The following is a 14,051-nucleotide window of genomic DNA, read 5'->3' on the forward strand; positions in this document are numbered from 1 at the left end:
CACGAGGAACTTGTCTTTCCTGAGGTGCTGACACAAATCAATCATAATAATCATTTTTAAAAAAATAAAATATACAGGTTTTGAGGAACCTGCCCTTTTATGTGACTCTTGGTTAGTGTGTCAGCGCAGTGCCGCTGGGGTAAAAAACCCACACATTTCCCTCCTCTGTTGGTATCTCTGGCTGACTTCAGTTTCAAATTTAATGTCACGGCCAGCACTGCACGGTAATGTGTGAAATCTTGTAATACAATTTAGTGAACTCTGGATAAACCAGTGAGCCCGACTTCGCCTGCTCGGCCCGCCTCAGCTCGGCCAGGCTCGTGTGGGCTCGGCTCGGCCGGGGCTGTTCTCGCTTCTGATTGGCTCGCCGGCCGCTCTCTCGCTCTCTGATTGGTGGGCAGCCCGGACGTGAGCAGCGCGCGGGCTGGGGTTGCCATGGCAGCGCGGGACGCGCGCGGAGGGGCTCGGCCGTGCCCGTGGCCACGTCCCGCCCAGGAACAGGGTGTGGGTGCCGGCCCTGCGGCCGGGCTGCCCCGGCCCTGTCCCCGGGGACAGCTCCTCCTCGTCCCGAGGGGCTGTGGGTGCTGGGAGAGAGGCTGTTTTCCCCGGCGGAAGGACGTGGAGGGGCTCTACAACAACCGTGAGCGTAGGAGGGCGCTGCCATTTTCCCCTCAGCGCGGCTGTGCCGAGCGGGGCGGGTTTGGCTATGGCCGCAGCCTCGTCCCGCCGGCCCTGTGGCCAGTGAGGGACCCAGGGACGGCTGTGGGGGGAGCGTGGCTCTGCTGCCCGCCCTCGCCTGCCCTGGGCTGTGCGGGACTCTCCTCAGGGTGCGGGGCGGGGGTTTCGGCGTTTTCCTCTCGCTGGCCCGGTCACCATCGCTGCCTCCGAGGTGCAGGGGCCAGGCCTGCACAGGTTATCTGTTAGCTCAGCGTTCACAAGCTGCAGGGTTCATAGAGCTGCCCTGGTTCTCTCACAGAATCAGAACAGTTTGAGCTGGAAGGGGACCTTGAAGTTCCTTCAGCTTCAGCCCCCCTGCCATGCGCAGGGACACCTTCCACTAGACTGGGTTGCTCGAAGCCCCATCCAACCTGGCCTTGAACACTTCCAGGCATGTGGCACAGTGAAACATATGCCCTAATATTACAGAACAGCCAACCTGCTCATGGGACTTGGCATTTGCAGGCTGCAAATGCTACATTAACTGCAAATCTTTTTTTTATCCACTCAGATTTTGGAAATACTTTGCTGTGTTTCTATCCAAGACTGTGGTTAAACCTTTAGTTTTAAGACCTGAAAACCAGCTGCTGTCTCAAGTCAGAGAGCCCTGCCTTTGTCAGTCATGAAGAGCTGGTTTCTTCTAGCAACACTCCAAACAAAGCAGTAAAAGAAAGGATTAAGATTCAGTAGCAGCTTGAGTTACAAAAGACTGGGGGGAGAAAAATCTGCAGTTAGAGTGTTTACCACTTGTGGGTTCCTGAGGGCAGATTGCTACAGAGGCAGGTTCTCTATGTTTGCTCTCTTTTGTCTCCCCTGGGGGTCCCAAATTCTCTGTGACGAGATCAAACACCTCCTTTGCTTTGTGCTCACAGAAGGGCTCAGCCTTTCTTTGTGAAATGGATGGAGTCTTAATACTAGTTCCTGAAGATAGAAAGGAGCCTAATGGTTGGGTTTTTTTTTTTAAATTTTACTTGTTTTGTAAGATTAGAAATTAAAATATTAAAATATGTATTTTATGTAATTTGTAGTTTAAAATATTGAAATATGTATTTTCTGTGTCTCAAACTTGTCCAGGGATTTACAGCATCCCTATCCCAGAAGAACAAAACTAACTGGAGGGAAAGGAAATCTGTCAAAGATAGATAGACCAAGGAGCCCATGGCACCTTTGCAGGTGAGTGGGATTTCTTTCTCATAGGGGGGTTTGTTAACTTGTCTGATAACAAATCTGTAGCATCTCAGTTCAGCCCAGCCTCAGTGCTCTCTGTTTGCCCGTTATTTTGTATCAGAAATTGGGTCAGTGCTAATCAGGGTTCATGTACTGTCATTAATCTGTGTAGGAGATAGAGTGCACAATTTACCTTAATTGGTTATTGCAGGATGAAGGATAAACAGAGAGAGATAAACTTCCCCTGCCCCTCAGACACCAGGAGGTTGGATATGCTTTTTTGGAACTCAGTAGACTTGTGCTGCCTGGATAAAAGGGAGATTGTTTTTGGAGCAGGGGGCTTCTCCCAGGGAACACCATCCTCCAGGGCACATGGAGACAAAAAAATGTTCATTTCCACATGGAAAGTAGCAGGACCCCTGCTTTCCAAATCCTGTGTCCTAATTATAATCCTCTGTTTTCTTCTCTCTTGTCTCCCCTGTGCAGAGAAGGCAGGGAATCACTGTAGAGGAAGGGCCTGCTGGGCTGCCACACTGCCAAGGCCAGGGTGTATTTCTGGCTTTGGAGCCCCCCTTACAGGGGCTGAAAAAATTCCATGGAGGATTGGGATGTTGTGACCTACCCCACTGCAAATCTTTTAGTTTTCCTCGTGTCTGATGAAAGAATAGAAATCTTGCAGAGTTATACAGGAGGGAAGGAAAGTCCCTGGTACCATGTGCGTTGTTTTCCCCCCCTTAATTTGGTTTGACCTGGATTACATAGCAGAAATGAGGATTTTTCCTTTATGGAAGCAGTTGGAGGGAAGGACACGAGCTTTCAAATTTGAGGAAGGGAATTTTCAGAACTTGGCTGGGCGAGGCCTCAAGCAATCCTGCCTGTGAGGTTTGCTCTGCTTCAAGCTGGCATGGGACTGGGACTCTTGAGATCCCTTCCAACATACACTTTCCTCTGTTTTCTGACTCAGTCAGAGAAGACAGGAAAGCATTTCTGTGAGGAAGCAGGAATATCCAGGCAGATGTATCTACCAGTGCATAAGAACAGAGAATGTGAAATGAAACAAATAAAGATACAGATTACAGACTGCACCTTGAACCGATGATAAGAGATTTGAATCTGCAGTCCAGAGAGGCCAGTTGGGAGTCAGATATTGTCACTGAAGTGCTGGGTTGGACAGAGTAAACTTTTAAATATTGTCTTGTACAAAAAGTATTGTTACCTTCTATGAATACCTGATTTGGAGGGTCTTTGCAGGTTCTTTTAACTAGATGTTGCAAAAAATAATTGAAGAACAGAATGTATTTTTGTAACTGAAAGATGTGGCTGAAGATTTGAGGTCAGTATCTCTGCAGAAATAAGCTTTTCTTTTGTTCCACTCTCTACCTAAGTAATGTGAATCCATTGTTTCCTGGAAGCAGTGTGTCTCCAGTGAATCTGAAATAAATAGAGGTTTAAATGGAGGTTCCTGTAAAGGGCATTTTGCCTCTGTGGTTCTGCTGTCTCTGTTATAAATTGATACAGATATACTGAGGCACAGACGAGAGGAGATGGAATGTTCTGGCTGGAGCTCAGAGTTGGTGCTTCAGCATAAGCTTTGTCTGGTAGAACTGACTTTAAAACCCACTAAAAGGCAGCCATCCCTGGGGTGGGATGTAGCAGTTACTTGAAAGTGACTTTTATGTGATTGAAAAAGGCACAAAGGAAGTAAGTAATAGTGCAGAGGTGGAATTTGATAACTCTGACATGTTTTCAAAGCTGACAGGCATTGTGGAATCATTTTTGAACCACTGTTCTTTGAAACAAAATGTACTGTCTGTTGTTTGTGGAGATGAGGACAGACAGTCCCACCAGAGGCAGTACCTGACTGTAAACCTGATACTTCATCTCTGTTTTACTTGCTGTGACAGGAGGATGCTGCTGGCATCAGCAGTTAGAATTCCTTTAGAGATTTGCTTCGTCGATTGGTAGCAATTGTAAGAAAATAAAGGTTTTGCTGTTTATGCAATAGTTTTGCATGTTTTTGGCTGTTTTCATGTTTCTCCCAGATTATTCCAACCATGCACAGTGGGAAGAGCTCAGAGATTTCCTGGCTAAAAAACATGACACATCTGAGACCTGTGAGAGAACCTGATCAGCCACGGCCCTGGCGGGTGAGTGACTCCCAGCACTCCTTCAGCTGTAGGTTCTACTGTGAACAGCCACAGAAAACAGTATCTGTAACTGGGATCCCAGAGTATTGGTGTGTAATTGGGCTTCTGTATTGGAACCGGCCACCTAATCCCACTGAATTCTGGACAGTGGGATTAGGGAATTCTGGTCTGTCTGTCTGTGCTCCCAGACTGCCGTCCCTGGCATGTGCCTGAATTCATCTGAGAGCCAGCAGGAGCTTGTGTCTCAGTCTGTCCTGGGCACGCTCAGAAATGGGTATTGCAGTGTGTGTTACTTTCTACTGCTCCATCCCAGATTGTGGAACCTGGATGAGGGCCTGATCTTTGTAAAGCACGTTGGCTTTTTATGCAGACCTCGCCCTTCCTTTACCTTTTTATCCACAGGTTCTCAGCACCAGCAAAGAGTGGCACAGCAAAAACTTTTGACTGCAGAAGAAAATTATTGCCCAGGATTGGCTAACACAGAAGGGCTTCTGTTGTGCAAAGATATGAGTGGAGGAATGAAACGGAAGTTATGAGGGGAGGAATGAAAAATAATTATTTGCAATGTTCTGAAAAATCTGAGATGTGTTTGTCATGGAGAAGAACAAAAAACTCTGTAAAAAGTAACCAACTCAATGGGTTTTATCAAGCTCTTGCATCCTTTTGAGGCAGTTTTACTGAGTTACTTGCAGCTTGGTATGTGGAAAAGTTTCCCATAAAACCTGAAACAAGGTTGTGACTAGTCACAGGCTCATGGAACAGCCCCAGCTGGAAGGGATCTTGAAAGATCATCTGGTTCAACCTTTTATGGGAAGGAGACACCAGGTGAGGTTGTCTAGCACCCTGTCCAATCATATCTTGAAAACTTTCAGTGATGGGGACTCCACCACATCCCTGGGGAGGTTGTTCCAGTGAGTGATTGATCTCACTGTAAAAGGTTCCTTTCTTATATTGAGATGAAACTTCAGCCAATACAACTTGGACCTCTTACCCCTTGTCTCCTGCCCGTGGCTTCTGGTGCAGAGAGAACCTCCATCCTCTTTGTAGCTGCCCTGTAAGAACTGTGATGAGGCTCCCCCTGAGCCTGCTCTTTTCCAGAGAGAAGAGACTGAATTCCTTCAGTCAAAGGGGACCTTTGGAACCAATTCCTTTGGTTCTGAAGGAGTCTTCAGACAGGGATCATCCTGAAGGAAAACTTTCCACCTACTCATCAGAGTGTGTTCTGAGTACTTTCTGCTGGTGGTTCTCAGCTGGAGTGATGTCTGTGTGTCCCTGCTGCTTTTATGGTGCTGGTCTTAGAAAGGATCTGTGATTATGTGAAGTGGATTTGTCAGGTGTAATACAACATGCCAGTTGTTTCAAATAGTAGGATGAAAGGAGCTTAAAATGTGCCAGCAATTTAGATTTCCTCTTCTCATTTGTTTTTGATGGTTTTTAAATACTATTTGTCTTCTCCTTGCCTGTTGGAGTGTGGAGCTGGTCAGCAAGGTCAAGACAGACATGACTGGAAACTACACTGTTTATTGGAATTAAGAATCAATGTTAAGCACAGGGAGTAGCAGGTTAATTTTCCATTCTGTGCATCAAATGCATTCCTTGAGTCTGTGCTGCCATTGGCATGGTGGCTCGTGCAAAAATGCTGTGGCTGTAGCTCAGGTTTTAAAGAGCAGAGGAAAGTCACAGCAGGGATGACTTGAATTCATCACTGGAAACCTGGGGAGGAGGCAGCAGGTCAGACAGGTGAAATGTGAATGTTTCAGCCCTGCCTCTGGCTTAGGCCTGAATAAAACCAGGTCTCTTGAGGTTTGGGTTAACCCTTTGTCAGCTGGGGTCACCTGTCCCAGCCGTGTCCCCTCCCAGCTCCTTGTGACCCCCCCCAGCCTGCTCACTGGTGGGATGGGGTGTGAGAAGCTGAGAAAACCTTGGCGTAGTGTAAACACTACTTAGCAACAATTGGAACATCAGTGTGTTATCAACATTACTCTCATCCTAAATTCAAAACACAGCACTGTACCAGCTACTAGAAAGAAAATTAACTCTGTCCCAGCCAAGACCTGGATGACGTGTTGCTTGTAGAAACTGCTGAAGACAAGGTCTCTCTGGTTATCCCACAGAGTTGGTGCAGCCTGATCACAGGGGAGGTACCCCCCTCATCTTCCCTGTAGGGGCTCCATCCCTGAGTGATAGATGGATTTGGTCTGTACTGCTTGTGCTCCTTGGCTGCAGTGCAGGAGTTGAGTTAATGAGCCATGTTTGGCACAGGTGAGCAAGTGGTGTGTGGTCATGGTGAGGAGCAGCCAAGGACGTGTATGGTCTTAACATGTACGTTCCTGTCCCCATTCCAGTTCTGCCAATACTCTTCTGTTGCTACTTATCCCCACTGTTCCAAGCAAGTCTTGCGAGGATTTGCCAGCTGGGTTATGGTATAATATGTCTTTAATCACAACACCAGTAGTTGTTTTGAATTCAAAAGTAAATCTGACTCCTACTCTGAGTCCTGCTTTTGCTTCATGTGGGTTTTTTATGTTCTGTTAGGTAACACCTGACCAAAGCCGAGACATCCTTGCTTCTGTTCAGTGCATCTTGGACAGAGAAAATTGTTTTGTGAGGGTAAGAAGTGGTACCTCTTTTCTGATTTGTTGTGTGCTTTCCTGCCTGTCAGTGTGTTTTAGTTTCCAGTCAATGATTTGCGAGAAGATGTTAATTGTATGTATCCTTAAAAAACTGATTTAGAAGTATGAGTTTGTGGCCTCTTCAATCTCCTCTGCATGTGACTGAAGCAGTAACCCTAAATGTGAATCATGGGTGCCTTGCCTGCCTGTTTGCACCTAATATTTGCTCTGTGGGTGTGGTTAGTTGGTCAGTGGGGCTGTGAGCAAAGGGCAGCAGGGCTGATCTGATCTGATCTGATCTGATCTGATCTGATCTAGCAGATTGCCAGTGCTGCAAGGAGAAGGTCCTTCTCCTGCTGCCTGTCTTGCACAGTCTGCTGCTTATCAGCCCCCTGTTCTGCAGTGATTTCAGCTCAATAACCTGGTCAGCAAAAAATTACTCACATTTTCCCTTCTTGCACCACAGTTTCAAAAGTTAAGGGTCTGAATGCCAGAGCTCTTGCAAGCAAGAGGTTGGAAATAAGTGGTGGGAAGTGGAGAGAGGGAGAAACACAAGGAAGGGCTGGAAAACAGGGCCCTTGGAGCAGAGACCAGTCAGATCAGCCAACCTTCATCTGTGAAACCTTTAATGTGCTTGGCCAATAATCTATATGGTTTTTATTTTCCATTTCTTACTTAGGAGGTGGACAGATACCTGAGGCACAATGATTTCCTAAACCTGAGGAAGAAGGAGATTGTGTACAAGGAATGGCTTAAGGATGTTTTAGAGCCAGTGCTGCAGAAAATCGAGGACAAAATGAGCAGCCAGTCAATTGAAGAAATGCAGAAAAGGAAACAAGAACAATTATCTCAGTATTTAAACTACTGTAAAAAGAAGGTATCAACAAGAAGTACATTTCTGTCATGGAGAGGTTGGATAGGGAGGGCTTTGGACAAATCAGGGGTTTAGCTGCTGTTTGCTGCCCATTGAACCTTACCTGTAACTGCCCTTTCTTTCCCAAGGACTTCTGTAATGGTGACATATGATGTTAGAGCTGTTTAAATTCCCCATCAGATACAAACAATAGCATTGCTTGGGTCTGAATATGATGAGACACCATACTGAGGTGTATTTCCCTCTGTGAGCTGGACCATTTAGTGGGACAAACTGAGCTCTGTCAGCTGAAATCACAGGCTGACTGAGCAGAGGGGGGACTGCACTCTCATATCAGGAGTTCAGCTGCATCACTGCTGCAGTATGTTGGCAGAGCACAAGTGAAATGATTTTGTGGCCCTGGATGCTACTGATCATAAAAGAAAAAAATGTGGGAACAGGGAGATACAAACAATTTTCTTGAAGTCTGTATGCAGGTAACAGACCTAACGTTTTGTAGTTCCATGTGTTTCAGTACTCAGAAAAATTGCAGGCACTGTAGGAAATACTTGTTGGTTTTCTTCATTTTGCTCTGAATTTCACACTACTGTTGAGTCTCAAATCCCACAACTCAACTTTCTGCATCTCAGGAATGGAAATATAGAGCAGTAAGTGCAGTTACATAATCTGCCTGCCACAAAAATGATAATATTTTATCGAGAACAGGCATTTGTTGTCAGTGGAAACCACTGCACAGTGGAGTCGTGAGACTGTAAACAACCTTCTCAGCCAAAAATGAGAATGTCATGGGAGCTGTGTTGTTCTAACGAGAGCAAATGATTTCTTTTTCAAAGGCCTGGTGTGACAGACCCATGCATTTAAACTGCATGGAACACCAAAGACCTGAATCAGTCCTACTGCTGGTGTCCTAGGATTTAGGATGTGTTGGGTGTGCTGTACTTACCTGGGTCTGCATCAGTCCACTTGCAAGCTTCTGTGTCAGGTCAGGAATTTCTGGGTGTCCTCCAAAAGCAATGGCTGATGTGCTGGGATGTGTCCTCCTGGAAGGAAAGCACCATCACCAGTGATCAGCCTCCACCTTTTCCCCTTGCTCCGTGTTGTCAGCTCTATCATCAGCATGTTTGCAGGGCAGGCTGAACCCTTCAGAGTTACAGGACAACTCATTTGCATAAGTTTGCATTAACCAAGGCAGCACATGATACATTTTGCAGCACTTGAAACACTTCTGCAGATTGGTTAATATACTGACTTCTGGCTTTGTATTTTCCCCTCACCCCCTTCTTTTTGTCCATTTGCTCTCTTTCCTGCTGTTAGGCTTCTCCTTCTCCTGTTTCCCAGATCTCCTGACCTTCCCATGCCTGTGACTGATCCATTCCTTCTTTCCACGTCTATTATTCTTCCTCCAGTCTCTCATCTTCCTCTCTTTCTCTCTCCAGTCAACTCTTTTACTCCATCCATAAATTGGTTTTGCCCCTTTCTTCTATTACAGTCCCCACTGCTGTGTCTCCATCTTCTTGTTGCTTCTGATAATTCCTCCAAATTCTTCACTGTCCTTTGCTTTCCAAAGCTTTTTCCCTTTTCCTCCATTCTCCTCCTCCCCTCACTTTTTTAAAAAGTTCCTCCATCTCAGTCTTTGTCAGCTCACTCATCTGCCTTTTTCACACCATCTGACCCCTCCTCCTTTACCTCCCTTCCCTGACTCTCTGGTCTTCCAATGACCTGCTCATACATGGGGTTTTTTGCCTCAAATCTGCCTCCTTTTCATTGCCATTCCCACTCCTCCTCCTCTCAAGTCCTGTGGCCATGGACTGCAGATGCCTAACGAGATGGTTGGTCACAGGGTGAAGATGGCAGTGTGACAGTGCAGCCTGCAAGGGGTTTCCCCTGCCTGGGATGCTGCTGTGTTAGCCACAGCTCAGCTTCTGGTAGTCCAGGCTATTGGGAGCATCATGTGCTGCAGAGGAAGAGACCCCCCTGACTCATTGGGAAGAGCTGTTACTCTGCTGTATTCCAAGGGCTGTGTGAGGGGCAATGCATCGACTGCATGAAGGGATCAGACCTGGGAGTGCAGCAAAGCACCTCCATGATCCACTGAGCTCTCAGCACACCCTGTAGAGGCGTGATATGTGATAACAAACCAAGGGGTGGCACTAAAACTCTGCAAATTGAGCTCTGTTAGGGCTTGAAGCTTTCCAGGGACAGACACATGAGATGGTGAGTGTGGCTGCTGTTGTGTGGGGAATTGCCAGATCCTGAGGAGCAGAGGCCCCTGCAGAGGCAGCATCCACATTCAGCGGCAGAGAAGCCCCACGGTGCTTCCCGAGTGTCTGGGAACAGCACCGGCCCTCAGGGCCTGGCTCACTCCCCTTCAGCACAGTGACCTCTTAAATCTGCTGTAGATCCCACTTTTTTTTTTTTTTGTTTGGCCTTGTCTTGCAGAGCTCCTGAGCTGTTCAGGTTCAAGTATGTTTTTTTCCAAGTCTTGAAATCACATCCACAGATTGCCATGAAGAACCGTGTAGGGCTGAGATCTAGGAGGCCATGGGCTGAATGCTCCCTTCTTTCCTGGGATCCCTGGAAAATCACCCGCACAAGAAAGATGAAAAAAACCTTTATTTCCAGGGTTTTGTAAGAATGAATATTAGGGAGGAGTATTTTATGTGCTTGTTATAGGGAACTTGAACTGCAGAACATGATTGTTGCAGGCAGAGTTTTTAATGAGAGGGAGCTGTGACCTGCACTATGAGGTGTGCTCAGGTCTTCACTCCTATGTCTAGATGGAAAAGCCGGATCATGAACCCAGACCAGTGACCTGCCCAGGCTGTGCCTGTTGAGGGCTCACCCACTCCTTTCTTTTTCCACTTTTTTTTTAATAATACCCGTTCCCTTCTCTGTCAAAACATTTTCCCTTGAGCGAAATTTCCACTGTCTTGACTGCCCTAGTTAAGGTGAGCATCTTAGCCTGAAATTATTTCTGGATGCTCCATGAAATCATGTATTATGTATTTATGCCTATGATAAATTAAAATGGATAGAGGAATTTTCTGTTGCACTCCAGTCACCTTATTTCTGAGGTGCAGTGTGCGAAAATTTGGGACTCCTTTTCTCAACCACGTCTGTCACGGGCTGTGTCCCACCCAGGCTGGCTGTTCTCACTGTTGTATCTCCTAAGGCTTCTGAAACCTGACCCACTGCCTGCTTCTCCCACAGGGCTACGTGTTTTTGGACCATTTTGACCCATCAGAGTACGATCCATTCTCCCAGAAGATGTGCACAGACTGCTGGAAGGTGTGAGGTTTGGAGTTCCCCTTTGCCCGGCAGGCAGTTCATAGTTGGGAGGCAGAGCATGTTGCTGACATGCTGCTGGAGAGAAACACATTCCAGTTTTATTAACTGAACAAATGTGGGTCCCAGCTCCTACTGCATTTAGGCCCAAGAGTATTTGAACATGGTTTTCAGCAGGAATGTGGTTTGGATCCATCCTAAGCCCAGATTCAGAGGCACAGTAGGCAATGGCAGGGGGGAGGTTTGTTTTCCTCATTTCAAATCCGCTGTGGCAGCACAGGGAGTGTGTCCTGTCTAAGGAGGGTTGGAGAGTTCCCAGGCAAGCTCTGTGTGTGCTCTGTAGAAGGAACTACTCTGACAGTTCAGCTGATCTTTACAGAAGCATGGCAAAAGTTTTTCCTTCTGTTTAAAGGATGGAAGTCATCAATCACCACAATGACAGCAAGAGCCAATGATGTCACCTGTCCCCTGGCTGACCAGAGCAGCAAGCACAGCCAGCAGAAGGCACCCTTTGTAAAACAGGTTACATCTGCTGCCAAAGCAAGTCATAACAGCCCAAGTCTTCTGGCAAACTGCAATAAACTTATTATCTTGATCGTGGTTCTGGAGTGGTGTTACCCAGCAGCCAAAGAAACGTTTGGGATGCTGCTCCAATTCTTGCCAGCTCCAGTTCATGCTCTAAATGCCAAAATCCGCTGTTTTAGGAGATTTAACTTAGGCTCAGCTCAACAAAGATTGTGCTGGTGTTCTCTCCTGAACACAGTGTACAAGCAGTAAATCAAACTTTTAACATACATATATGGTGTTCTGAGGAAGCAGGAAATGAGTAGGGGAGAGGAGATGGGAAGTGCTTTTCAGAGTCTGTGCTGAGCAGCAGCTGAGCCAGTGCCCCACAGACCAGCCTCTCTCCTGTTCCAGAGTGGTGCCATCTCCCCCTGGTGTGGCTGCACAGCAGCTCTGGTCTCAAAGCCTGGAAGCAGAATTTCCTCAACTCTCCAAACTCTCACTTGTACAGACACAATCTCTCAAGAGTTGCCAAGATTGAGTTTTATTTAGGATTAGAAATACTGAACCACAGAAAACTGTTAAAAGTAACAGAGGTTGACTCAGTAACAGGAGGGTGCACAGATGGTGACTGCAGGGTTGACTGCCAGACTTCAGGAGGAATTGCTGCACCCCTGGAAAGGGCTGCCCAGAACTGCACGCTGTGCTTCTGCAATAAAGCAGTTTAAGGAGGCAGTAAAATGGTTACAATGTATCAAACATTTCATAAACAAACTTTTTTTTTTTTTTAAACCATCCCTGATTTGGTGCCAAGAGAAAGCTTTTGCTTTCAACCAGCTCTTTTTACAGGTTTGTGTTGGGGTGACAGTTCCCCCCAGGCAAACCTTTTAAACTTGTAATAAACTTTTCTTGAACGAATCCTATAAGTTTTTCTCATTATTTCACATTCCCCTGTACAATAAAATATATATTTTAAAAATCCATAAACATCTGTAGACAAATTACATTAATAAACTTACATTTTACTCTCTATATACATGTTGGCAATGTCAAAGCTTCAAGATTCACATGGAGGTCTGCAAGACCAAGGAAATGTACACAAATAACTTATATTTAGGAAAAAACCCAAAAGCTGAAGAGTATTTTGCCACATTATTGTGGGTCACAGTATTTAAAATATTTTTTTCTAGTTATTCTTCACAACCACATTGTCTCAGCAGAGAATGATGAATCAAACTGAAGCAGAAATTAAAATCAAGTAGCAGTTACTGATTCCAGTGCAGAACTAAGTCAAGTAAAGAACTACACTTGATTCTTAAAGAATATACAATATATCGGAGACTTCTCCAGTGCTAAGGCTTCTTCAGCATTTTACCTTTAAAACTATCATCCTGAGACAGGAAGATTCCAGTGGATATCACTTTTAGGATTTCTAATGGAATGATTCCAGTGCTGAGCTTAAACCATTCCTCAGTCTGTCTGTCAGACTAAGTGGTAAAATATACAAACAGCTTGGTGCCACATTTCTACTTAATACTTTTTATGGCCCTGAAAATGGAAACATTGGCATCCAAACCCAAGATATTCCAACATAATAAAAAGGCACTGAGCTATAGTACTGTATATACAGTAACATTTGTGTTTGCATAGATCAACAACAACTGGGAACGCTGCAAGGAACTAAGCACAAGCAGGAGCTAAGAGGAAACACGGAGGCAGCGGGAACTCTTTCTTAATAACCAGCGTGGGGCAGGGAATCTTTTACCAAAAGATATTCAGTCTGTCAGCTTCAGTTGTCCTTCATAAATTAAAAAAAAAAAGGTGTTCTTAGAAGAGTGTTTTCTGATCAAAGAGCTGCAGGTCAAAGCGCACCCAGACCTCTCCAGTTGGAACTTCGTGCAGCAGTAAGTGTTTAGTCGTGGGGCCTTTGCTCTCTTGTTCTGTTCGGATTTTTGCTACTGGAACTTCGGTGCGACCCAAAAAATCTGTTGGGCAAGTGAGTAAGAAATTTCATTAGGCAGAGACAGCTTAGAGAACCTGAGAGAGACAGGTTAAGCAGCAATGCTGCACACTAGGTGTTCAGTTCCAGAGCACTGCTCCCAGCTTTCTTGTTTGCCCTCAGCCCTGTGTAAACCAGCCAGTGACAAGGAAGGATCTTTCTAGAAGACAAAAATGCTACGGATTTAGGATGGAGAACATGCCTTTATTGTCACAGTTTGAGCGGAGGGCTTTAAAAACACTCTTAGAAAATACCCTTTCAGAAACACAGTTTCAAATATTCTCCAGTTTTAGAGCTGGCAGGTCTGAGTTAGGTGATAGAACCTGTTTCCAGATCAGCTGAGGTGCTATAAAGACAATTAAAAAAATCAACTGTTTTGGCTCAGCCGACTTTTAATTAAGCTTATAGATCATTCTTCTCACAAGAACAATGACTTGAACAATTACTACCACCAGTAGGTTTACAGTTCTATTCAGAAATCATATACCCTCTTTGTGGCCATTTCTTATATAACATCTGTGTGTGTGTCTGTGCATTAAAAGGCTCACTGTGGACTGAAAAAACGACAGACTCTGCTGTCCAGCTGGGAGAAGCACCCAAAGTCACGTCACCTCACAGGAGAAAAGACTGAGCTATAGTTACACACACGGCACCTCAGGTCAAGGCAGTTCCTTGTAAATCTGCAATAATCAACCACGTGTGAGCCCTGAAAAAGCATTTAAGCTTTCAGGGAGTATGAGAAGCAA

General features: G+C 45.6%; 2 protein-coding genes across 5 annotated transcripts in view; one reads left to right on the plus strand and one right to left on the minus strand.

The window, feature by feature from the left end:
* The first annotated feature begins 472 nt into the window (after window positions 1-472).
* FAM228B (family with sequence similarity 228 member B) lies at window positions 473-11,701 on the plus strand. Of its 4 annotated transcripts, none has more exons than XM_027897491.1 (7): window positions 473-646; window positions 1,792-1,890; window positions 3,927-4,031; window positions 6,567-6,641; window positions 7,323-7,520; window positions 10,728-10,805; window positions 11,215-11,701. In XM_027897491.1, exons 2-7 carry the CDS (start codon window positions 1,876-1,878, stop codon window positions 11,239-11,241), a joined length of 498 nt encoding a protein of 165 aa, XP_027753292.1. In that variant the 5' UTR covers window positions 473-646; window positions 1,792-1,875; the 3' UTR covers window positions 11,242-11,701. The 4 variants fall into 4 exon arrangements, with proteins under 4 accessions (XP_027753292.1, XP_027753295.1, XP_027753293.1 ...); XM_027897492.1 differs by lacking the exon at window positions 473-646 and adding an exon at window positions 647-741; XM_027897494.1 differs by lacking the exon at window positions 6,567-6,641.
* A 126-nt stretch (window positions 11,702-11,827) lies between these two features.
* Window positions 11,828-14,051, minus strand: part of ITSN2 (intersectin 2) — a gene marked incomplete at its 5' end in the record, with an annotated part of 41,722 nt that continues 39,498 nt past the window's right edge. Inside the window, one exon of the mRNA XM_027897462.1 lies at window positions 11,828-13,291. Within this exon, the coding sequence (XP_027753263.1) occupies window positions 13,134-13,291 (158 nt within the window). The remainder of the gene's footprint in view (window positions 13,292-14,051) is intronic.

The sequence above is a fragment of the Empidonax traillii genome, unplaced genomic scaffold, assembly GCF_003031625.1.
Source record: "Empidonax traillii isolate 1590-97213 ecotype Southwest subspecies unplaced genomic scaffold, ASM303162v1 scaffold543:size1229247, whole genome shotgun sequence".
In the NCBI taxonomy this organism is placed as follows: domain Eukaryota; kingdom Metazoa; phylum Chordata; class Aves; order Passeriformes; family Tyrannidae; genus Empidonax; species Empidonax traillii.